Genomic DNA, 24,759 nt, shown 5'->3' with positions numbered 1-24,759 from the left:
ACTGCAAGAAAATCGATGAGGAATGCTAGTGAGAGGCGCCGATCGGAACTAGGAGGAAGGAGAAGGAGTTTTAGGGTTTATGTTATAAAAATTTACATCTAGGCCCTTCCACTTATAAATTATGATGTCTTGGATTAAACGTTAAATAAATAGGCTAACAAGAAAGACAAAGAGGTCCCCGAGGAAGGCCAGATCGAGTCTCGGTAAAAATACCAACTCTACAACACATAGATCCTTTTAACAAAAATTTGCGGGCGTTACAATAATTAAATAGATATTGTCACATTTATATTATGATAGTATCTTCGAGCTATGAGCAATCGAATCACGCCCCGGCATTTCCGCCTTAGGTTGGGGTGTGACAACATGTGTGTCAGAAACCACCACCTAAGGTTCTTCTTCTTCTTCTTCTTCTTCTTCTTCAATAACTAGGCTTTTCTTAGACTGAACCTTAGTAACTGGTTCATCTAATATGGGCATAACACTCATTGATGTATCCACATTCACATTCTCTTTAATCAAGACACCTGGTCGAGGATCTCTTCTTCTTCTTTTACGTGGAACAAGACCAGTGTCAACTTCAGCATCACTCTGTAATGGCTTTTCTTGTGTGACAAGAACTAATTGAGGAGGTTTCAAAGCTATTCGATGCAGTCTTTCTTTCAAAGCATCCATCTGTTCAGCAGTAGGTACGATTGCTTGTACTTCTTCATGGTTTGGATCCTCTACATGTAGTGGTAAAGGATCTGCTGCTCTGTCATCGGATAATACCTCATAAGAAGCAATAGGCTCCTAAGGCAGAACAACATATTCCTCAGCCATCGCTTGATCGGCAACTTCATCAGCGCACTCAGTTTCAGCATATTCCCAAATTTAACCAACCTATGAATTCTCTTATATATAGCCTTAGCACCCTTTATACTCTGTTTCATCAACCCAAAAGTAGACAGAGCCAACGCCTTCAAATCAATAGTAGTAACCAAGCGTTCCAGATCTCGTTAATGAACATAAAAGATCATTTGTAGAAACCTCGGATACATCAGAAACATCTCTTTCTTCCTTCCTCGCAAATTACTCATCATTTTATCCAACACAAATTTCGAATAGTTGTAATCCTGATCCATAATTAGAGCCATAATAGCTGACATCTGAGTTTGACTAATCTCGTATGAACTTCCTTTCCTCCCAGATAAAGAACGTATGAATGAGGAACCTCCATACGGATGAAATAACTTCTTGATAGATGATGGATAGTTCCCTTCATACCCCATTCTTTGCAAAACCATCACCACACTCTTGGAATACTCAGTAGGATGATCAGGCTGGTCACCAAACAATAGAGCTTCTCGAATCAATGCCTCAGAAATCACAATCTTCTTCTTCTGAACTATTGACTCAATAGTACCAGCTCCCCATGCACATCCTTCATTAATTTGCACCTTGTTCCAGAAATCTACAATAAGATCCTTGTTGATGATTGGATTTTCTCGTAGAGCATGTGAGATTCTGCAAGTGTTTAACCCCACAATCATGGAAGTGAACTCCTTGTGTGTTGAGGGTGGATTAAATAGATAACTAGTAATATTGTGCGAACCAGCAAGCTTTAATGGGGTTTGCTCAACAACTTGATCTGCAGCAATCGTATATGCGACAAAAGAATTAAATTAATACCATTTAATAAAATAACAATTTAATTTGAGACATTAAAATAATCTGGTCAAACTCCCTTGTATTTGGTCAATTGGATATGGTTTTCGGTCAATAATCATTGATTTCGGTCAACTTTTAGTATTTTGGTCTGAACACTGGTATTCGGTATAAACAATAAGTATTCGGTATGCTATTGAGTTTTCGGCCTGACCACGGGGTTGACCAAATGGATCTTGGTCAACACCCCACTGAAAAACCTAAAGAGAATTTTAAAAGCCTCCTTGGTTACTGTGTCGTCTTCTCCATTACTCCACACCGCCATTAAACCTGCAACAAACTCAAGAACCACCGAAAATGCTTCGAGTGACATGTCAATCACATCAAATCCTTTCCTAAACATTACTCTGACCATATACGTTATATTTTCATAAAACCCTAACCACCTATAATCTACTGAAAACAAGAAAGAATCATATCCAACTCCAACATTTAAATGAACAATCATTTAAAATAGATTACATTTCGAATGAGTCAATGATTTGATCAATCTTGAAAAACCTTTTAGCCGAGGTTGAGAGACGAGTTCCGAATTTAAAAAACTGATTGTTTTTTATTAAGATAATGTGAAATAAACCGAAAACTCCCTTTTATATCTCATAGAAAACAACTGGATCAGGTCCATCTTGGTTTTCGTTGGGCCTGATTTAAAGACTTAACATTTTGGGCCAAGAACTCAACTGGGCCAAAATGTTTTAGACCAACTTTTAACAAGATCCAACATTTTTAAAAAACTTTTAGTGAAAGCTGGTTCCCGTGACATGCTTGTTTCGATGATAACAAAATATATTTACGGAGAATAATACAAATAACATAAACTCAAAAATAAAAATAACCTTTTTACAGCTTTTATAGGCTTTTTGGGATCAAACGTTTTAGGTTCAATCAAGGAACACTTTTCAGCACACACATACTTTGTAAGATCTGGTATATTGTCGGTATTGCTGCCCACTTAAACCCTTCCCTTAATACTTACTTAGTGAAATAAGACTGGACACAATTTAGGTTTGTGTGATCTAGTGGGACCCACACTTAAAAGCCTAGAAATCACTTCGCCAAGTTTCGTTATTGGTTTTATCGAACCGAGTCACCCCACCTTGACTCCAACCCCCTGATATTGGCCAAAAATTTTGATGACAGAACAACTTTTCCTTTTAACAAACTTGGAATATTTTGCAAAATCAAACATTAAGGTTGAACACTGGACCTACATGCCACGTAGTACAGACTTACATGCCTTACATTTAAGGTGTTTAGTACATATAATGATGCCCCACCTCTGTAGTTTAACTTTAACCCCTTAAGTTTGTATATTTTTCATCAACTTTTGGTTGATTTATTAACATTTTCTTAAACCTTTTATGAAATGCCGTAATTAAATTATTGCATTTATTTGGTTGACCAAACACCAACAGGCTTGTGTATGACCCGACCTTTCATCCCTTTCCTTACGCAAGACTTAGTTAAATTTACAAAACCCTAAGATGTGTTCCACATAACAAGTTCAATTAGGTTCCAACAAGTCAACGGTCAGACCGACTTTTCATTCTCTTGGGCTAAGCCTACTGGCACATAGATTACAGAGTCTTTCAGTTTTGGCTGTAGTACCTTACGTGTGTTGATCTTACTATCACACAAAGATTCATATCATTTCCCAATGCCACGAAACAAAATTTTTGTATATTGAATTTTATAATGTTTTTGTATTTTTATATTTTTAACGAAAGCAAGTAAAACAGAAGTACACTATTTTTGTATTTTTGCCTTTTTCTACCCCTAAACACACGCACACTATTTTTGTATTTTTGCCATCCCCCCCCCCCCCCCCAAATTTGGGCATAAAGAAATCTAAAAAGAAAAAAAACTTTTATGTACAGATTTAAACTTAAAAATCAATCATCAAAACGAAGCATTTTAGGAATCCTACAAGCACATTAAACCGAGATGTACCAACAGGTTTAGTAAATAAGTCCGCCACATTATTATTAGTGTGGACTTGTTCTAAACGAATCAATTTTTGTTCGTAGCAATCTCTAATGAAATGTTTTTTAATGTCTATGTGCTTGGTTTTAGAATGTTGAAACGGGTTTTTAACAATTGCAATCGCCACATCATTATCATAAAAGTAGGAGTGTCAAGAAAATTCAAATCATAATCCTACAATTGATGTTGCATCCAAATCAACTGTGAGAAACAAGCCGATGCTGTCACATATTTAGCCTCAGCAGTGGATGTCGACACCGTTTGTTGTTTCTTGCATTTCCATGAAATGAGCCTATCTCCCAAAAACTGACATCCAGCAGATATTGATTTCCTGTCAATATCACAACCTCCATAGTTGTTGTCAGCAAAAGCATATAAGTCAAATTCTGAATTTTAGGATACCAAAGACCTAACTTCGGTGTCCCTTGCAGATACCTAAATATTCTTTTAACAACAGTTAAATGAGAGAGTTTAGGATTAGCCTGATATCGAGCACATTGAGAGACTCCAAACATGGTGTCGGGACGACTAGCAGTTAGATACATCACTGACGTAGGTTGTCGCGGTCTACTCAAACAATCAATTTTAAGACTTAAATACCTATAATAAGTACGGGTAAGTAAGGTCGTCTCCAAAGGGACTCAAGGAAAGTACTAATTTAATATTACTAAATTAATTATTAAACTACGGCAGACAGACGATTTCAAGCGGTTTTTAGTAAAAGATTAATTAAAACTAAATGATTACTTAAAAAGATTTGTAAACAATATTAATTAAAAAGTATTCATTCTAGGTTCGGATTATGCGTTCCGTACGTTAATCACAGATTATCTCGTCTTTGGTTGTACAATAATTGCTAGTCCCATGATTTGATTTATGATGACAAACGATAACTCAACCGAATTGTTGAGACAAATGAACCCGGACTCCACAATTACCAATTCTATGTCTAGGAAAACTAACTCAATGATAAGGTTTGATGATTCTAGTTCAATGACACAAGAGCTTAAACCCTAAATGTTGTTGAACAACCAAAAAAACGTTACACAAATCAATAATCGCAAACACAAGCCTTAATCAACCAAATAACTAATTAAGCAAGACAAATTCATATAAAATCAATCAAGCCCTATTCATTTAGAATAAGAATCTGTTTTTAACGGTATTTCACAAAAAAACTTAGCCTAGAACGAACACACACGATTAGCCGGACATCGACATAATCGTTAAAACACTTATCTTGATGAACATACGATCAATGATGGAACCGGAAGCTTCGGGATGGATGAAAGTCGCCCTAGAACACCTCTTCTGCCTCTAGAAGTCGATATATGCCGAAAAGGGTCGAAAAATCGTTTATATAGTGAAAAACCTAATTTTAGCGGACTTTAAGCATCTTCGCGTATCGCGAAGTTGCCACTCCTGCATCTTCCCGATATGCGAAGATGCAGCTGACTTCAAATTCAGATTCATCTCGTTGAGAAACATGAAATTCATATATTACGGATTCCGTAACTCATTTTCTAGACGAGATATGCCTTTTTACTAAAAGACACTTTCCTGGTAACCCATCTTGTTCAGTTTTCACTTCGGCTTCAGGTTTTTCATCCAATCCTCTCCCGAATCCTTCTTAACCCTCAATACATGTTTCCCCATCCTTCCATCTTCTCGAGGCTTGCTTAATCTTCATCTAGATGGCTCTGAATTAGCTCGTTTAAGCTCCATAACTTCCAATGTCCTGAAAACACATAGCAATGCTTGAAGTGCCAATGTTCATCCATTTATTAATCTAAATATAACCTATTAATATATAAAACTAACTAACTTTTACCCAACCATCACATCCCCACACTTATCCTTTTTCATCCCGAAAAAGACTTTGCAATGGAATCAGAGTCAGAGATTATTCTCAAAATACTTCATATATTATCTTAATTAAGCACAAAGAACACAAAAACCGCGATTAACGATATTGTTGTCCACCTAAACCCATGCCTCAATATTTACCGGGAAAAATAAGGTGTGACAGTTTTATTAGTTCATATGATTAAAATGGAACACACACCTCAAAGCCTTGAAGCCGCCTTACCGTGTTTCATTATAGTTTTACCGAACCAGACCACCCCAACTTGACTTAAACCTTAAAATTAGATGATCAAAATTTTGTACATTTGTATAATTTTTCAAGCCCATATGTAATAGCTAAGACAGTCTTGGATATTTTTATCGAACCAAAACCTAAACTTAAGCATTAAAGTCTACCAGAATGGCCATTAGATACAATTAAGGTGCAATTAGGTAACCAGCAAATAAATAGCCCCCACTACATGACATACCCCCGTTATCAAGCAATACCCCGAAGTCCATCACCATACGTGAGTAGGCATGAATTCATCTGTAGGGCTTACATATGACGTGTCCCGTGTGGTCCGTTTCTTAATGGTAATGAGACGCGAGCACGGGAACCCCACATGACTAACAGCGTGGATGATCAAGTCAGTAGTGAATTTGTACTTTAAAAGCACTTTTTGTGATCATGTTTAATGACTTATAAATTGGCAGATAAACTGCGGGTTTGCTCTTTTTTAAGCTTATTTAATAAAAATAAATCCACTTAGGAAATATGCATACCCAGATGATAAACCGCATGCTGACCCATGGTCTCCGAACCCCGGAGCATCCCATCAATACAAGATTTAAGGCCATAAAACCATACGCCTATGAAGTGTTAGCCACTTAAACTAGCAGTATTTTCATTTATGTTTATATCACAAGCCATCTAGCATATTCTAACGTTAAGCCTATCCAACCATTGTACTATAGACTAGTCATATTAAAATTTTATTTTTGGTGATCAAATCTAATAAAAAGGCTTGAGTATGGCCTAATTTTTCATTCCAGTCCTTACACAGGCTTAGCTAAACAAACAAAACCCTGAAGGCGTTTCCCACGAAAAATCAAGCATTTTAAAGTTCAATTAAGTCAACAACTAAACTTCCTTTCATTCTCAAGGCTGAGCCTACCGACACATCCCAAATTAAGTGTGTTCCCGTTTTATTATCTCTTATTATATAATAATTTTGAAAAATAATCCCCGATTTTTCTATCATTATCCATTTATTATGAAAAAAAATCTTAATTCATGAGACATTGATACTTTTAAATTTCTCTTAATTTCTCCATTTTTCAATTTCTCCCAAATCCCCACACTTGAGGCAAACATTGTCCTCAATGTTTAAAAATATGACAACTAAAATAGGGACGAAGTTAAAATTCACTTCGACAATTTTAAAAACCGGGCCTAATGTGATGGTGGTTATTTATTATACATTTATACAATTACACTTTTAACACAAAAACTAATAAAACAGATAAGGTTATGAAAACGAAATCACCTGATAGAAAATAATACTCTCATATGCAACTCTGGTGCCCTCGGTGATCTCTCGGTGAACTTACCTCTTCAACTCTCAAAATAAAATCTGCAAGCTTTCACACGTGTAGAAGCACGCTTCTCACAATTATTTGAAAAATAGGTCTTTTAAACCGTTTGCAAAACCATTCATTTTAAATTACCAATCAAATTTAAATAAATTCATAACCAAATTTGTTAAACGAGGAAAAATGTTAAAAGACCGAACTCACTTTCGTAGGAATCACAATTGCATTTAGCGTATGCAACAAGCCCTTTAAACCCCCCCGGTAGCTCGGGTGGACAAGTTTGGTCTTGTGAGGGTATATAGTGAACTAAACCCACAAACTTCAACTACAACAAAAATATACATGTACCTGAATACAAGGCCGGGTTGCCTCCCGGTTAGCGCTAAGTTTTTGTTAAGATCTTCAGCCGGACCGTTACCTGATTTTGCGTTTACGATGGTCTAAGTGGACACTTTCCTACCGAGTTTCCTCTAAAAGCTCGGTAGTTGATGCGCCTCGGTTCCTCTTCTTCTTTCCCGTTAAGTATGTTTGATGAATCAATACACGCGGAAGTGAATGCATTTTACCCTTAGAATTTCTCATATACGCCTGGTGGTTAACAAGTCGAGCACACCCACTTTTGGTTTTGTTTGAACAACCCAACTTTGATCAAAAGAGAGCTGAACATTTCCCCACTGAGTTCCCAGAGTATGCTCGGTAGTTGAGGTGCTGTGTGCCTCCTTTCTTCCTTGTGGTTGACATTTCAATAAAAACGATATAGGCCCATTTCACCATGTTTTGTTCAGTGTCTTCCAAACTCACTTTCCTTTTTCTTGAACTTGAACCATTCCCCCCAGCTTTGTTTATTGGTGTGATTGTTATAAGAGAACAACTGGGATTCACCTGGGCTACTCTAATCATAGGCTCTTCAAAGGTTGATATGCCTTCAACTGGGTCTAAATTTTCAACTTCATGCCCTAAAGGGTCTGAACTTTGTCCCTCAATGTCATCTTGTTCAACCACAACCACAACATTCATTAGCTCATTAGTAATTAACGGAGTTGGTGTGGTATTAATCTCCACAACCTCTTCCTCCACTTCGTGCTCTAAAAGTCACTGAACCTCAACCATCACTTCATTATACACCCCGACACCACTAGCCAACTTCTCTTGTTCTCGTTTAATTTGGGCCACCTCTTCTAATAGTTGATTCTTCAGTTCATCTTGGGCCGCATTAGACGTTTCTTGAATATCTAACCTTTCATTTATAGCCTTATTCTGAGCTTCTTGATCTCTCTTCATCTCCTTTAGAAAATCCATAACGCCTTTCATAGACTCTTCATTGTTACCGGAGGAATCTTCTTGATCTTGCTGATAATTCCTTTGATAAGTACCACCATGATTGTGATATTGAGGGATTTCTTCGTATATAGGTTGGGGTACTCATCATAATAGTAGCCTTCCTCCTATTGGTAACTTATAAAAGTTGGCGCATCAGGTCCATCACTATCATATTCACTTGACTCTTAGTAGCTTTGAGGGTTTGATGAAGATGGTTCATCATATGAATGTGGATAGTCTGAATAATCATCCTCCACAACCTTATATCCTTCATCTGGGTCATAAACCCAACTCCACGTCATCTTGAATTACCTAAACACATGAGACACACAAATACCTCGCGTAAAATCAAACGAAGAAAAGAAAATAAACTAAAATTTAAACTAAATTAAGCTAATTTAAACTAAACTAAACTAGCAATAAGCGCATTGAGTCCCCGGCAACGGCGCCATTTTGACGTAGGCTGTCGCGGTCTACTCAAAAAATCAATTTTAAGACTTAAATACCTATAATAAGTATGGGTAAGTAAGGTCGTCTCCACAGAGACTCAAGGAAAGTGCTTATTTAATATTACTAAATTAATTATTAAACTAAGGCGGACAAACGATGTAAAGCGGTTTATAGAAAATGATTAATTAAAACTAAATGATTACTTAAAAAGATTTATAAAAAATATTAATTTAAAAGTATTCATTCTAGGTTCGGGTTATGCGTTCCATACGTTAATCACAAGTTCTCTCGTCTTTGGTTTTACAATAATTGCTATTCCTATGGTTTGATTTATGATGACAAACGATAACTCCACCGAATTGTTGACACAAATGAACCCGGATTCCACAATTACCAATTCTATGTCTAGGACAACTATCTCAATGATAAGGATTGATGATTCTAGTTCAATGACACAAGAGCTTAAACCCTAAATGTTGATGAACAACCAAAAAAACGTTACACAAATCAATAATCGCAAACACAAGCCTTAATCAACCAAATAACTAATTAAGCAAGACAAATTCATATAAAATCAATCAAGCCCTATTCATTAAGAATAAGAATATGTTTTTAACGGTATTTCACAAAAAACCTTAGCCTAGAACGAACACACACGATTAGCCGGACATCGACATAATCGTTAAAACACTTATCTTGATGAACATACGATCAATAATGGAACCGGAAGCTTCGGGATGGATGAAAGTCGCCCTGAAACACCTCTTCGGCCTCTGGAAGTCGATATATTCCGAAAAGGGTCGAAATATCGTTTATATAGTGAAAAACCTAACTTTAGCCGACTTTAAGCATCTTTGCGTATCGCGAAGTTGCCACTCCTGCATCTTCCCGATACACAAAGATGCAACTGACTAAAAATTCAGATTCGTCTCATTGAGAAACATGAAATTCATATATTATGGATTCTATAACTCATTTTCTATGCCAAGATATGCCCGTTTTACTAAAAGACACTTTCTTGGTAACCCATCTTGTTCAGTTTTCACTTCGGCTTCAGGTTTCTCATCCAATCCTCTCCCGAATCCTTCTTAACCCTCAATACATGTTTCCCCATCCTTCCATCTTCTCGAGACTTGCTTAATCTTCATCTGGATGGCTCTGAATTAGCTCGTTTAAGCTCCATAACTTCCAATGTCCTGAAAACACATAGCAATGCTTGAAGTGCCAATGTTCATCCATTTATTAATCTAAATATAACCAATTAATATATAAAACTAACTAACTTTTACCCAACCATCAATCACTTACCCGATCATTGATATATATTGGGTCTGATCTACAGATGGCCCATCCGAATCTGATGTGAGTAAAGGTCTTTAGGCCATTGGAGTTGCGGCTGCTTTATAATCTTGCATCTCAAACTTGACCAACATATCTTTAACACTTTTCCTTAATGGAGCAAAATTCCATCTGAGCTTTGTCTAACCTGAAGACCCAAGAAAGTCATCATTTCTCCAAGAGAACTCATCTCAAATCGCTTCTTCGTAACCGATTCAAATTCAAACACACAACTGTTGATTGGTGCATCCAAAGATGATATCGTCCATGTAGATTTGAACCAAAATAATATCACTGTCGATTCTTTTGATGAAAAGAATTTGGTCAATGGTTCCATGCATGTACTCATGTTCCAGCAAATGATCAGTCAAGGTGGCATACCAAGCTCGATGAGCCTGATGTAAGCCAGAAAGAGCCTTATCCAACTTGTAAACATGATTTGGATATTTTAGATCAGTAAAACCAGGTGGCTGATCCACATAAATTTCTTCCTTGACTTCTCTATAGAGAAATGATGTCTTGACATCCATCTGGTAAACAGTGAAACCCATGTAGGAGGCATAAGCTAAGAAAATGCAAATTGCTTCAAGCCGAGCCACCAGAGCACAAACCTCTGTGTAATCAAGACCATCTACTTGATGAAACTCATGAACCACCAATCTAGCCTTGTTTCTCACAGTAACCCCACTGTCATCCTGTTTGTTCTGGAAGACCCATCTCGTATCTAATGATTTCTTGCCCTCAGGAAGCTCTACCAACTTCCATACTTGTAACCTTTCTGGATAGATTCTACCCAACTAGTTTCTTGTAAGGCCATAACATCACTCTTTGGTTCAATCTAGGATATGAAGCAAGAGTAAAGACAATCATTGATTTCTCCTGTTTGACCGTGTGCGGAAACTCCTGCCTCAAGTGGACCAACAACGTTCCCAATTGGATGATCATGTTGAATGTTGGTAGGAATCTGATAATATGCCACTGGTGTTGTGATTGGAATATTTGAAAAATTATCATGTATCCCATTTGTGGAAATATACTCCCCGGACGAAGAATTGTGTATGTGAGAAGTACTTGCAACTAACTCATTGGAAATAGGATTCGGGAAAATATAACTTCCAAATGTTTAACGAATAGGTTCGCTTACATTTGTTGCTTCAACATCAACTGTAGGTTGCATAGACTCTTCAGCAGTGTTTAGAGAAGATTCTGTCTCAGGACCGGCTCCTGAGTGGGCATTGAAGAATCAGGTACTTCATCATACGATCTAGCTGGATCAATATTCAGCACTATTGGCTTATGAATCGCTGTTGTAGACACAACCTCATCTTAATCATCCACACTGTGAAATGTACCTGCAGTATCTACAACAACATCTGTAAAAACATTAATGATTTAAACAGTTCATGATAGTCAAATAACCAATCTAGACCAACTCTGCATAGGTCTCATTTTCCTCTAGGCCTTTTTATAAATTCTATAAGTAGTACATCCAACGTATCTAACGAAATACCCATCATCGGACATTGAATCAAACTTCGGTGTAGCCTCCAAATGAAAAGGGGTGCAAGGACACCCGAAAGCGTGAAAATGAGCAATAGTCGGCTTGTGTCCATAGAGTAACTCATAGGGTGTCTTCATGTGTTGTTTGTTGATGAGCATCCTCTTCTGCACATAACATGCCATGTTGCCTCAGCCACCATTCATTACACTGTAGTAACGAATGAGCTCTTATATTAACAAATATGCCTAGTCTTTAACGAATGAGGCTCATTCGCTAAACATGCTTAGCGAATGAGCCATTTTACATTAAATGTAAAGACTAAACTATTGCTATTATATTCAAACAGTTGCGGACACCAAATCTGTGCACTAATATGACACTTACCTAACACAACCGTGTTTACGTCACCATGGCCATGTTTTTCCCTCCTACATGTATATAAATGGCTATCACTTCCCATTCTTTTGACATACCCCTTTTCACATATTCTCTTTCAAGAATCTGCCATGGACAAGAGAGGATGGAGACCAAGTTATGGAAGACAAGTAGAGGTGCCTGTAGATATAGTTAGGGAACTCATGTGCCTATGCGAGAGAATAGACAAGTTAGTAAGTATCAACATGGTGGCGGAACAAAGGAACCAAGAGCTACATGATAAGGTGGAAACATTACATTTTGAGCAATATCATGTAGACCGAAGGATGGCTATGCTAGAGGACAACCTTGATTAGCTTACGGCCAAGCTTGCTCGATTCAACCCGAACCAAGCCGAGAGGGCAACCCAAACCAACTTCATGACAGGGCCAGCATACATGTAAACCTTCTTTGGAGGAGGATCGCAATTATTCAAGTAGTTCCAGTTAGGTTTAGGATTCTAGTTTGTCATTATTTGAACCTTCCTTCTTTTCATTTTAACGATCGTGTACTTGTTTATCCCTATAATCAATGAAGTTTCATTTTCTTGTGTTTAAATTGACATACCTTACTCTTTCGGTCCATAATAGTCATTAAACAAGTCCCAGGTTTGAAAAAAAATTAAAAAACTAAAAAGTGGGTTCCACCGGGTCAGCACAGCTGTGTCTGGGTGACTGCTGACCACGGCCGTGTCAGGCTCTCAATACCAGTTTTTATCTTGAATTCGCCCATCTTTTTCACTTTTAACACATATCTCTCAAGCCCTAGGTTATTTCCAGACGTTTCCCACCTTATTCCACTAATTCCTTTCATTCAATCACTAAGGCATGTCGATTTTTAGACACTTCAATCTCATTCAAGGGCTGTGTTATACCCACTTCATATTCAAATCGGGTACAAAAACCGAACCCTAGGTTTAAGTTCCTACAAAACTCTGGTTAGATTAGAATAAACAACCACTTATGGTTGAAAAAGTCATTAGCGTCTAAGATTAGTCATCCAAATTGGTTAGATTGTTTCACTTAATCATGTTTTGTATCTATTACTTTGATGGTTAGCATTATATTTATTATTAGCTAAACTTTCATAGTATCATCTTGGATTATGATGAATCTTAATTGTAGTTTGATGATATTAGTTAAACATGTGATCGGTTTTTAATAAGTAAAGGCTATGTTGCAATTATCACTTGATGAGGAATGTTATAACACTCTTAAAAGATACCCAAGTGCCAAGCTTGACGATAAGCCAAGAAATTGCTAGTCATGTGAGGCCTTGGCGAACATTAAAATAGATACCAAGTTCCAAGCTTGACGATAAGCCGAGGAATTGCCACTCTTGTGAGGGATTTTTTTTGACAAATTATAAATCTTTAAAAGAAACACCAAGTTCCGTGCTTGATGATAAGCCGAGTAATTTCCCTTCTTGCAAGGGCTTGATAAAATAACATAATATGTAAGGCCCCGGTCCCGAGAGCCCTACTTTAGCATTGGATTTACTAATAAACAAAGTTCTAAAATCATAGTTAATTAAAACTTTTCGCGGAAATATAAAAGTCATCCATTCTTAAAAACCCACAAGTATTAGTTTAAAACAAAAGAACATAAGTCTTAATGATAAACTCAAAAAACACGTGAATCTTCTTTCTTTCGATGCCAGTCTTCACTTTATTTCTTTGCCACGTACCTCCCCTCAAGCAACCTGCCGCATTGTAACGTCCGTAAATTTCCTATAAAAGATTTAGCCTTGTAGTGTTACGTACACCTTCGGGCTTGACCCGGCTTTCTTCCGAGAGCTCCTGGCCACCCTCGTAAACGTTTCTCACTTAACTTTTCATCCAACTTGCTACATCTTTCCAACTCAAGGGACTAGAGTGTAATATTTTATATTATAATCAAAATCCTAACCCTAGCCCCCCCGCCCCAACCTGCGATCGGCTGAAAACAAGAGCCAAGCACCCCCGATTTTTCTTTTTTGCAGCTGTGATTAGGCCGTAAAACTCCAATTCCAGGTTAGTCCCATGTCCCCTCTAGTCTTTTACACCTTAAACCATCCTTATACATCGTGTATTGATCGTTAAACGACTTGTTGTAGACTTGTATGGTGGCTGTCCAATTGAGGAATTCAGGGGCTATTTTGATTAGGGTTTTTGCAATAAAATCTTACTAGGTATGTCACTTACATCATACTAAAATTCCATGGCCAATGGAGGTGTTTAGGTCGGTCAATCGATTTTAGTTCGAAAACTAGGGTTTATCGGGTGTAGATTTGCAAATTGTTGAGTTTGATGCGTTAATTGATCGGGTGACCGACCGAATTAGTTTGTACAGCCCTAGAGGGGTTTAAGGGCTGTGAAAAAATTATTTTTTTGATGCTCGGGGCTGTTGTGGTTAGTGCTTCGTCAATCGAGTCGGCGGTGCGCGAATTTTCGCTTAAATGTTAAAGTAAGAGTTGTAAAAAGGAACCGTCAACCCTATCAACTCGGGTGACATAATCTTGATGAAAGAAAAGATTTAAAATGGAATTTGGTCCATTTGGGGCTGATTCGTTTAACAAATGGTTTTAAGGTTTATTACACGCGCATTCGACCCGATTTGATTACCCTTGGGCCTTGGGCCAAGTTGTTGGGCCTTGGGCCAAGTTGTTGGGCCTTGGGCCAAAGTGTTGGGCTTGAACGGCCCATTAGGCCAAAGTGTTCTTACGGTCTAGTTTAGTAACGTGTTGTGTATAATTTGCAGGCCCTTGCTTGTGATTGTGCACTTAGGGATTTCCTAGCTCGTTGCAAGTGTTCAATTGATTTCAGGTGAGTTCATGATGCCCTTTTTAATCTTTTTACATTTTGGGCTAGCATACACACCCTATTACAAATTTTACCCGATTATAATCGCTTAAACTATTGGATGGTATTACATGGTCTTATTCTTGATTGAGCATTTTGGAAGCTATGTTTGAATTATTTTTATGCCGTAGGATATTTTAGACTCGTTTATAGTCTTATATTCCATAAGGTTATATATATTATTTATGGTCTAGGCTCGAGGATACTATTAAGCCTAGTATTAATTTCTAGATTATCCATTATTTATGGATTGAATGTGATGATATGGTTTGGTTGAATGTTTGAATTTGATGTTTATATGTGTGTAAGTGAATGTGTATATGAACGTGTATGTGATGGTAAACTGTGATCGGGTCAAATATATTACTCGGGGAGGACCCGAGGTGAGGAGGCCCGTGTTTCATGTTTATGATGCGGCTGGGTCAGATATATTACTTGGGGAAGACCCGGGGTGAGGAGGCCCACCGTTCTATAAACCGTGGTCGGGTCAAATATATTACTTGGGGAAGACTCGGGGTGAGGAGGCCCGTATCACGTGTTTGGATGTTAAACCGCGACCGAGTCAAATATATTACTTGGGGATGACCCGGGGTGAGGAGGCTCGTGTTGCGTGATTTTGTTTTATTAAACTGTGACCGAGTCAAATATATATACTTGGGGATGACCCGGGGTGATGAGGCTCGTGTTGCGTGATTTTGTTTTATTAAACTGTGACCGAGTCAAATATATTACTTGGGGATGACCCGGGGTGAGGAGGCTCGTGTTGCATGATTTTAACGGTTTTGTTAAACCGCGGCTGGGTCAAATATATTACTCAGGGAAGACCCGGGGTGAGGAGGCCCGTGCTGCGTGAAAAGATGTTTAATGTTTTATTCACTTATGATTTGGTTAAGAAAAGCTATTTATGATTTTATTGTCTCATGATTTTCCACTACATTCCCTACTCATGGAATTTAAATTTTTAATGAATGTTGTTTACGAAAACTTGAACTCACTCAGCTCAAGCTGACTTTGTGTGTATATTAGATTGAATTTCAGGTTAAGAAGTGGATGCTACCGCTTGGACGTGCTGGATGCTACTCGGGAGGTTGAAGGCATTTCTGGTCAAGGATTTCAAATAAAACGAATATTTTATTTACAATTGATTTTGGACACCTGTACCCGTGTTTTGGGATTTTTAATACTTAAACTTTTCCGCTGTTATTTACTCTGAACTGGTTTTAAATAAAAGAATCGTTTGGTTTTAAATTTTTGTTTATTTGTGGACGTGATTACCAACTGTAGGATTCCCGGGAATCGGGGTCTTACACGCATTCTACTCACCTACATGCATACTAAAAGTCAGTTACGCTGAGTGAGTTCTAGTTTAACAGTTACCGGATCATTCTTACACGTTCTTTCATTTACTTACAAATATTACCCGGTATTATTCTTACATAGCATACAACTATTCTTACATTCTTGCACAGATATTATAAGTTTCTGCCACCCTACTTCTTGCACAGATATTATAAGGGTCTGCCACCCTACTTCTTGCACAGATATTATAAGGGTCTGCCACCCTACTTCTTGCACAAATATTATAAGGGTCTGCCACCCTACGTCTTGCACCGATTTCATATAGTCGGCCACTCTATTCTTGCCCAGGTATTAGAAGGGCCTGCCACCCTGGCTCTTACATTAGGCTCTTACTATTCTTGCCCAGGTATTAGAAGGGCCTGCCACCCTAACTCTTACATTACATCATTTCTTGACTCTTACAATCATGTTAAATTAACAAACTAGGCACCTACAAATTCTTACACCTTTCTTTCATTCTTGCATTGATGATCCACATTAATCATATATGTATATATATTACTAGTCTTACAAGTATGCACACAGCCCCGAAAACATTTCAAAGAAATGGGGCTAGAACTTATCTTGAGTCAGTTTCTTTCGGAGTTTATGGTTACACATCTTCTCAGCTGGGCACGACTAACTGTTTAACAAGTTGCGAGCATCAGTTATCTGTTTCTACAACTTCTTACATCTAGGTTAATGAGCCCCTCAACTAACGGGGTTCCGGGGGCAGCGCCCCTAGTAGCGGGGTCTAGGGGCTGCCGCCCCTAGCAGGGTCCAAGTAGCAGAGCCCCTGGCTGGTTCTTCATTAATAGTCCTTTATAAAAAATGCATCAGAAAAACGAATCGGGTTACATTTTAAACAATTTTAAAGAATTCGCATGGAAGAATTCGCTTGAAGAATTTGCATGAAACAATTCGCTTGAAAAAATTCGCATGAAAGAATTCGCTTCGCTTGAAAACATTCGCTTCGCATGCAACCATTCGCTTCGCATGCAACCATTCACTTCGCATGGATCCATTCGCTTCGCATGGAACCATTCGCTTCGCATGGCATGCGATGCGATTCCTTTTTGTGCGAATAGAATCTTCTTTTCTTCATTTTTACCATTTTAAAGCCATTTTATTCTGTGACTCTTCCTTAGGACCCGATTTTACCCTTTTTATGGGTTTTAGGTTGCACCAACTTTGTATACCCGTGTTTTACAAAGTTCGAATATCACCTTTTTTTTTCTATAACGAAACAGTTAACACTCGGCCCATCAAGTTTATATTTTTTTACATCTTACAGCCCGATCTATCACTTTATCAGTTTGCATGTCGAAACCGACCTTAAAACTTAACCTTTTTAGCCAAATCTCACATTTCGGTTGCATGTTCGAGTTCGGATTTGGACCAACTCGTGGATCTAAATGTGGTTCTTGTTGTTTGATGGTGTTTAGGCACGATATTTACCCTTCCCTTGGCTCGGGATTGGATTTGGGTGCTAGAGAGAAAAAGTGTATGTTCTTGAGTGTGTGTGTGTGTCTATAAGGGAAATGAAATGGAGTGTTTGGTGGAAATTTGGGGTTTATATAGGGGGTCCATGGGCCCTATGGCCCATAACCTTTTCCTAACCATTCCCAAGCCCAAACGCAACATAATCCAAACACTATCACACAATTAAATTAACGACACACAGTTAATAACAAAACTTTATGTTATTTATTATTCTCAAAAATGCGGATGTTACAAAATACTAATATGAACATGGACCAAATGAATTATTAGTAGTAATTAATCATTTTAGAATGGGAACTATTGGCACTGTTTGTGGAAACGGATTGTTGATGTTCATCCACTAAAATCGATTAATCACTTGTTAAGTGAGTGTGCAACATAACCTACTTTAAACAAATATTGAGTGGTTATTACATGAGTTCTATAATTGTTCAAGAGTTATGCGGATTAATACTTGGTAATGCAAGGTTAACCCTTTACAACTTAACTAATCTTAATTGCTATTTTATGTATGATACAAAGGTTATTTTTACTAAAATATAAAGGGCAATTCACTTAGTAATTTAAGGGGTTGTCTCATCTTTAAAGTGAGTTATCTTAATAATATTTATTGTAAACCACTTGGTTACATAAAATGATGTTTTAGTAGAGATCATGAAGTTATGCATATCTCTTTCTTTAATTATCATAGATTAACATAACTTATAAATAAGGTGTTAATCCCACATTTAATCACCATTGCAAGCTCGCATCACATGTTTACTAACTAATTGTTAAACCAAGCTAAGAGTAGTTTGAACCAAGATGATACACTTTTATCCTTGATCTTCTATCTAAAAATATAAAAATCCCAAAATATTGTCTTTTAATTTATGTATTTAATTTCCTTTTAAAAATTTACTTGTCAAACCTAAAACAATATGATATTCACTTCCTGTTGAAATAAATACAACGATTTAGTAGTAAAAATCAAACAAGTGTGCCGGTGAATCGATACTTGGTTCGTACCTATAATTTACTACATATACGATAGGTATACTTGCCTATTTGTGTGTTGTTTAGTTAAGATAATAACATTTTTATAAATTTAAAACTCGACACCGTGTGAACAAAACCTTTGAAAAACTTAACACTTTTTCTACACCAACAAACACGCATCAATGTATATTTGTTTAGATTTTATTTATATGTTCGACCAGTTTTGTGTAAATGTAAGACGATTTAAATATATAAATTGGATTTTAGGCTTTTGGTTACTACAATGTGTTGGTTATAAACATAATTTAATTTAAAAAAGCCAAATGTATAGAAGAGTTGTTTATCATATAATCAAAGAAGCGCTGTTTTTGAATATTATTTGCAACGGTCTTTTCAATATGTTTTTTTACTATAAAGAAGCGTTGTTTTTTGGTGTTAAAGCGTTGCTTTTTTAATACCATTTTACAAAGGTTTTTAAAGCGTTGTTTTTGTGTACCATTTTAAACGGGTTTTTTAAGCGCTGTTTTTAGATACTATTTTACATCGGTTACTAAACCGTTTTAAATACATTATGCAACGCGACGTTTAAACGGTTTTGAAACCGTTATGCAAACCCCATTTAACCGTTTTAAAATGAACTTTTTCTAAACTAGTGGGTAGGGGTGTTTAAAAGTATCCGTATCCGAATTATCCGATAATCCGTATTCGATTTATCCGAAATTTCGGATATCCGAAAATTTGGATTCAGATTCAGATAGTATTTTTTTTTGCATTTTTCGGATATTGGAATTATCCGAAATATTAAATTTAATATTTTTTAAATGTTAATATATAAACTAATATTAGATGTCATCCAACACTGAACCCTAGCTTCTTTCTAACCACATACGCCATACAGTACTCACACCTCTCTCATCTCTACACTTGCTTCCTATAGTTAGTGGCATCTGACCACCTCCGTCCACCGGTCACCTCCATTCTCACTCTTCGGTCACCCCTCACCACTACTCTAGGCTAGATCTCGTCACTTGTCACACGAGCCCTCCATCCACCACCGGTCCGCCACCACACTACAGCCCAGCCGTCGTCACTTGGCATAGAACTATAGAATAATGATTTGGAAGATTGCTTTTAAATCTCAAAATGTTTGTTCAAGAAGATTATTTACTTTGAAACAATGGGTTGTGTTTATATTGAACAATGTGTTATTTGCTTGTTTGCTTGTATTTTGAACAATTTATGTTTAGTTTATTGGATTAGAAAACTTGATTCTTGAGATGCTATTTGAACAAGTCACTGTCCGATTGGATATCCAAACTTCGGATATCTGATATTTCAGATTCGGATTCGGATAGTGAAATCCATTATCCGAATGGACCGGAGATCTGGAGTTCGAATATCCGGTTTTGAGCACCCTACTAGTGGGTGTATATAGGGGAAATCAGTGAGATTGACCCGAGAAATCTTATCATCATTAGTATTCCTGTGTGTGTCCATTCTTAGATTACCGGTGTCATACGAGTCGTTAGATCCCAAGAATAGTCAACTCTCAATTAGATTCAGAATCTAAATAGTTGTTTTCTCATTCGGGTATCTTCATTTGTCGTCCCGATATTAGTTCGATTTTCCATCTAGTATTTTTAGATTTCTCGATTATTCATTTTAAAGAAAATTACTGTTTGCGTTTCTGTGGTTTTAAGGCGGGGGCATAATGAGTCCCCAAAAAAATTTTTTGAACTGGTTGAGTTCTTGTGGTTTCAGAAACGAACCATTTGAGTCCCTGATGTTACTTAATTTTCAGGGTAAACTTTCATTTTACTGAAACCTCAAATTGTTTGTTTCTGAAACCACATGGACTCAAATTGTTGGTTTCTGAAACCACAGGGACTCAACCAGTTCAAAATTTTTTCAGGGACTCATTGTATCTCCGCCCTAAAACCACATGGATACAAACATTAATTTTCTCTTTATTTTATAAGTTATTAGTTAGTTTTTTTTTTTTTAATAGCAATCAAATCAATTAAATTATTAGCTGGGACTTGACAGAGGTTGAAGTATCGTGAGCCGCTTTACATGGACACGGACACGATATCCGGACTAAAGCTTGTTTGTATATTTCCTTTTTTTTTCTTTAAACCGTATTTGTGATCTATTTTATAAATTAATTTTAATATACTTTCTAGCATATGAGAGAGATGTGAGCAGGGGCCTTGGGGTTGCTCTCTAATATAAGTTACTAAATTTGTTCAACCATCATTCTCCTAGTTAATAAAGGTTGCCACATAGAAAATATGCTTGTGACTTGTAAGCTGTAACTGTTTGCATGACATGAAAAAACTTATAGGAATACACGGAGAGATTACACGGAAGAAATTCACTTGATTGCTACACGTACATATAGAAAATATTAATTCACGATAATTTATTATATGTCTCTTGTCCGCTGATTAAAACTTATGGTACCAAAACACACCTTTGTGTTCGCTATCCTCATCAGGCTCAATGTAGATGCACTCCTTAGCCTCTCTCCACATCGCCTTGAAAATGGGGGTCCGATCGATCTTATAAAACTCACCCAACACCGGCTTGATTGCATCTCGCGCCTCCTTTGCATGATAATGGGGAATGTATGAGATCAAATGATGCAAGACGTGAGTGTGTGTAACGTCATGGAAAACCCGGTTCAAGAACCCGAAGTCCCTGTCGATTGTGGATAAAGCCCCTTTGATCCAGTTCCATTCGGTCGAATCATAATGGGGCAAGGAGAGATGGGTGTGGTGCAAATACGTGATCAAAACGAAAAACATATGTACACCTAGCACGGGGATTCCGTACATGGATATCACCCAAGCAGCTCCTTTTGCTTCTACAAGACGCTTGACCACGTAAAGCACACCGAGCATACCGATATCGGATACAACCACCTGAATGCGCTCACGATCGGTGAAGATGGGGCTTAATGGATCGAAGTGGTTCGCGAACCTGCCGTATTTCTTGCCGGAAATATTTGTCAAGAGGTATAAAGGAAATCCGAGGGTTAACCTGAAAACCAAAGTGAACACTCGACCCGGTGGGTTGTTAAGAACCTTTGAGTAAATCAGAACTTTGAATTTGCGTTTAGGAATGTAAACTTCATCGTTATCGAGTGAGTTTGTGTTGGCATGGTGATTTCGATGGCTGTACTTCCATGAGAAATACGGGGTGAAAAGGAAGGAGTGGAGGAAGAACCCGACAGTGTCGTCGATCCACTGGTAGTCGCTAAAGGCGTGGTGACCGCATTCGTGACCAATGACCCACAGACCGGTGAGGATGCTGGCTTGGCAAAACCAGTAAACTGGCCATGCTATGTAGTTAAGAGGAGTGGGAATAAGAGGGATGTATGTGTTGGCTAGATAATAGAAGACATAGGCTACAATGAGGTCATGGACAACATAGTAGGATGAACGGATGACCGATCGCTCGAAGCAGTGTGCAGGGATTGCTTTCTTTAGATCGCTTAGTGAAAACGGCGGTTCAATGGGGACGCGTTCCAGGATGTTTTTGCCCTCCGATGGATCCGACATCCGGCCACCTGCACCCATGATGTTGTTGGATATAATATACTTGATCACCGACCTGCAAATATATATATATACACACACGTTAGATCGAGTGGGAAGGTGAGATTGAAATACAAGAACTTGAAAGGCTAAAGAAGAAGTTAAGAGAGACCTCAAAGAGAAGTGATGAGTGAGTTCTCTTCTGTTGGTGATTCCTTTGAGGCTCGTCACACTTCATATTTATAATCAAAACGTGCCCAAAACTTTGCTTCGTTTTCCATGGGATTTATGATTACTATAATCGCCAACAACCATCATTCAACTTTGCTACAATTTAGCAGGATAGACCAACTTTCCACAACAAAAAATAAAAAAATTAAAAATAACATGACATGACATAATTCAACAAAATATATAATACATAATATAATAATATATATTCAAACAAATGATTAATGGATTAACTTTCTACTACAATTACGTCATATAGTAAAAAAATGAGAGCATTATTAGTTTATTATTATATTCTTTAATTTTCTTCAAATTATCATCAGTGTCTTCTAATTATACTTCATAAAGTTGACAGTCTTGTAAATGGGCTGGTTCAGTTATGACGGGTTTGAAATTATCTTTAACCAAAACTGACCCCCATTTGGCGGTTTTAAAAAATTCATTAAACGACCCGCGATTAGGTTGGTAATCGGTTAAAATCCGTTTGATTATATCGGTTATGGCTCGCTTATGTCGATTATGATTCAGTTAACGGTTATAGCGGTTAATTTTCACACCCCTAACCATATATTAGCCTCTTTTAAGATCTTCAAATTGTGTATATACAAACTGTGCATATGAATTACGAGCATAGTTCAATTTGCCCACGAATTCAACTTCAATGCAAATAAATTAATAGCGTGTTTATTAATTTATTCACAAGATTTGAAATAAAAAAAAAAGTGGATGAATTGAAATATTAATTTCATAGTGCTTGTTAAAATATTAAAATTTCATTTGCAGGTCTCTAATCCATTGTTTTTTTTTGTTGACAATTTAGAAAAGTAAATGATTCATGAATTCACGTTAATTGATTTAAGACACTAGCATGATTGCGTCGTTTATTTGACATAAACTGAATTGAATGAATTTACAATTTTATCATTACCTGTTTCTTGAAATCAAGTGTGTTCTCATAAGTCGTGTATGATAAACTATTATTGTAATTTTATCATATATATATATAGGGTTAGGTTCAAATAAAAGGTTTGATTTTTTTAAAAAGGCTAGGAAGAAGGGTATTTTTGTCTAACACTTTTATATCAAAACCCACTTAATTTAATTTCAAAAACCCACTTACATTAATTTCAAAAACCCACTTACGTAAAACCTAATTACATATTTACTCTCTACAACCACCACCACTCCACCGCCCACCGTCACCACAACCGTCACCCACCGCCACCACCTTGCCGGAAAAGTCCGGAAAAACACAATGAAAAACACTATGAAAAACACAATGTAAAAAACACAATAGAAAAAAACACAATGAAAAAAAAAACACAATGAAAAAAACACATTAAAAAACACAATTGTATGACACAATGTAAAAAATACAATGAAAAAAACACAATGAAAAAAAAACACAATGAAAAATACCATTGTATAACACAATTTTGTAAAACACAATTTGTAAAAAAACCCTAAATTTTATATTACAATATGGTACTCATATGAAAGATAAAAAGACATTCGTTATTATGGTGAATTTGTTTTTTAATAAAAATTTCGTAAAAAAAAGTTATAGACGTTTTAAAATGATGGGGGAATTTGGCAACAAATGTGTTATTCCTTTTATGCCCTTTCCTTTATATTCATACTTGATTTCCACATAAACAAATCTCAACCCTTCATATTCAAAATCAATGGACAAGATTACTTCTTATCCTTCCTACAAAAACTATACTTCCTATTATAATCTAACCTATATATATATACATATATATAAACGGAACCTCTAAAATCCTATGTATCGCGATGTGATCGCTCCCCTATTTTACGGAAGCCACCAGATTGTTTGATTTTTAAGTAGAGGTCTCTCATTGATTTAACCCAAATTCATGGGTATAGGCTGGGTCTTACCGAAACCAGATAGCTCTTAAACGGGTTATAACATCTCATTAATCTTACCAATTATTTGATATGAAAATCCTATAAAATAGAGATATACTAAAATTTAATATCCAATTTAAAAAGAAAAAGATATTATTTATAATTAATAAACAATTTTAGAGGAAAAAACATAAGCGGGTCGTGGGTCACCAAATCCAGATAGCTTTTAAACAGGTTATAACATATCATTTATTTATGAAACCCTTTCATCATCAAACCTTAAGTATATTATTAACTTTCTTACA

At 36.8% G+C, this 24,759-nt stretch overlaps 1 protein-coding gene across 1 annotated transcript; it reads right to left on the bottom strand.

Moving 5' to 3' along the window:
- Positions 1 to 21,136: 21,136 nt before the first annotated feature.
- LOC143585267 (delta(12) fatty acid desaturase DES8.11) lies at positions 21,137 to 22,394 on the bottom strand. The gene has a single exon (XM_077067085.1). The coding sequence runs from the start codon at positions 22,391 to 22,393 to the stop codon at positions 21,260 to 21,262; it is 1,134 nt and encodes a 377-aa protein (XP_076923200.1). The 5' UTR covers position 22,394; the 3' UTR covers positions 21,137 to 21,259.
- Between the last annotated feature and the right edge of the window lie 2,365 nt (positions 22,395 to 24,759).

Source organism: Bidens hawaiensis, unplaced genomic scaffold, assembly GCF_021521415.1.
Source record: "Bidens hawaiensis isolate Kalapana, Puna unplaced genomic scaffold, B.hawaiensis_p1.1 tig00033737_1, whole genome shotgun sequence".
Taxonomy (NCBI): Eukaryota; Viridiplantae; Streptophyta; class Magnoliopsida; order Asterales; family Asteraceae; genus Bidens; species Bidens hawaiensis.
The sequence above is the reverse complement of the archived record's forward strand: the minus strand, read 5'-3'. Positions and strand labels throughout refer to the sequence as shown.

Excerpts from the sequence above, each read along its gene's own strand:
- LOC143585267 (XM_077067085.1), bottom strand. The coding sequence starts at position 22,393 with ATGGGTGCAGGTGGCCGGATGTCGGATCCATCGGAGGGCAAAAACATC.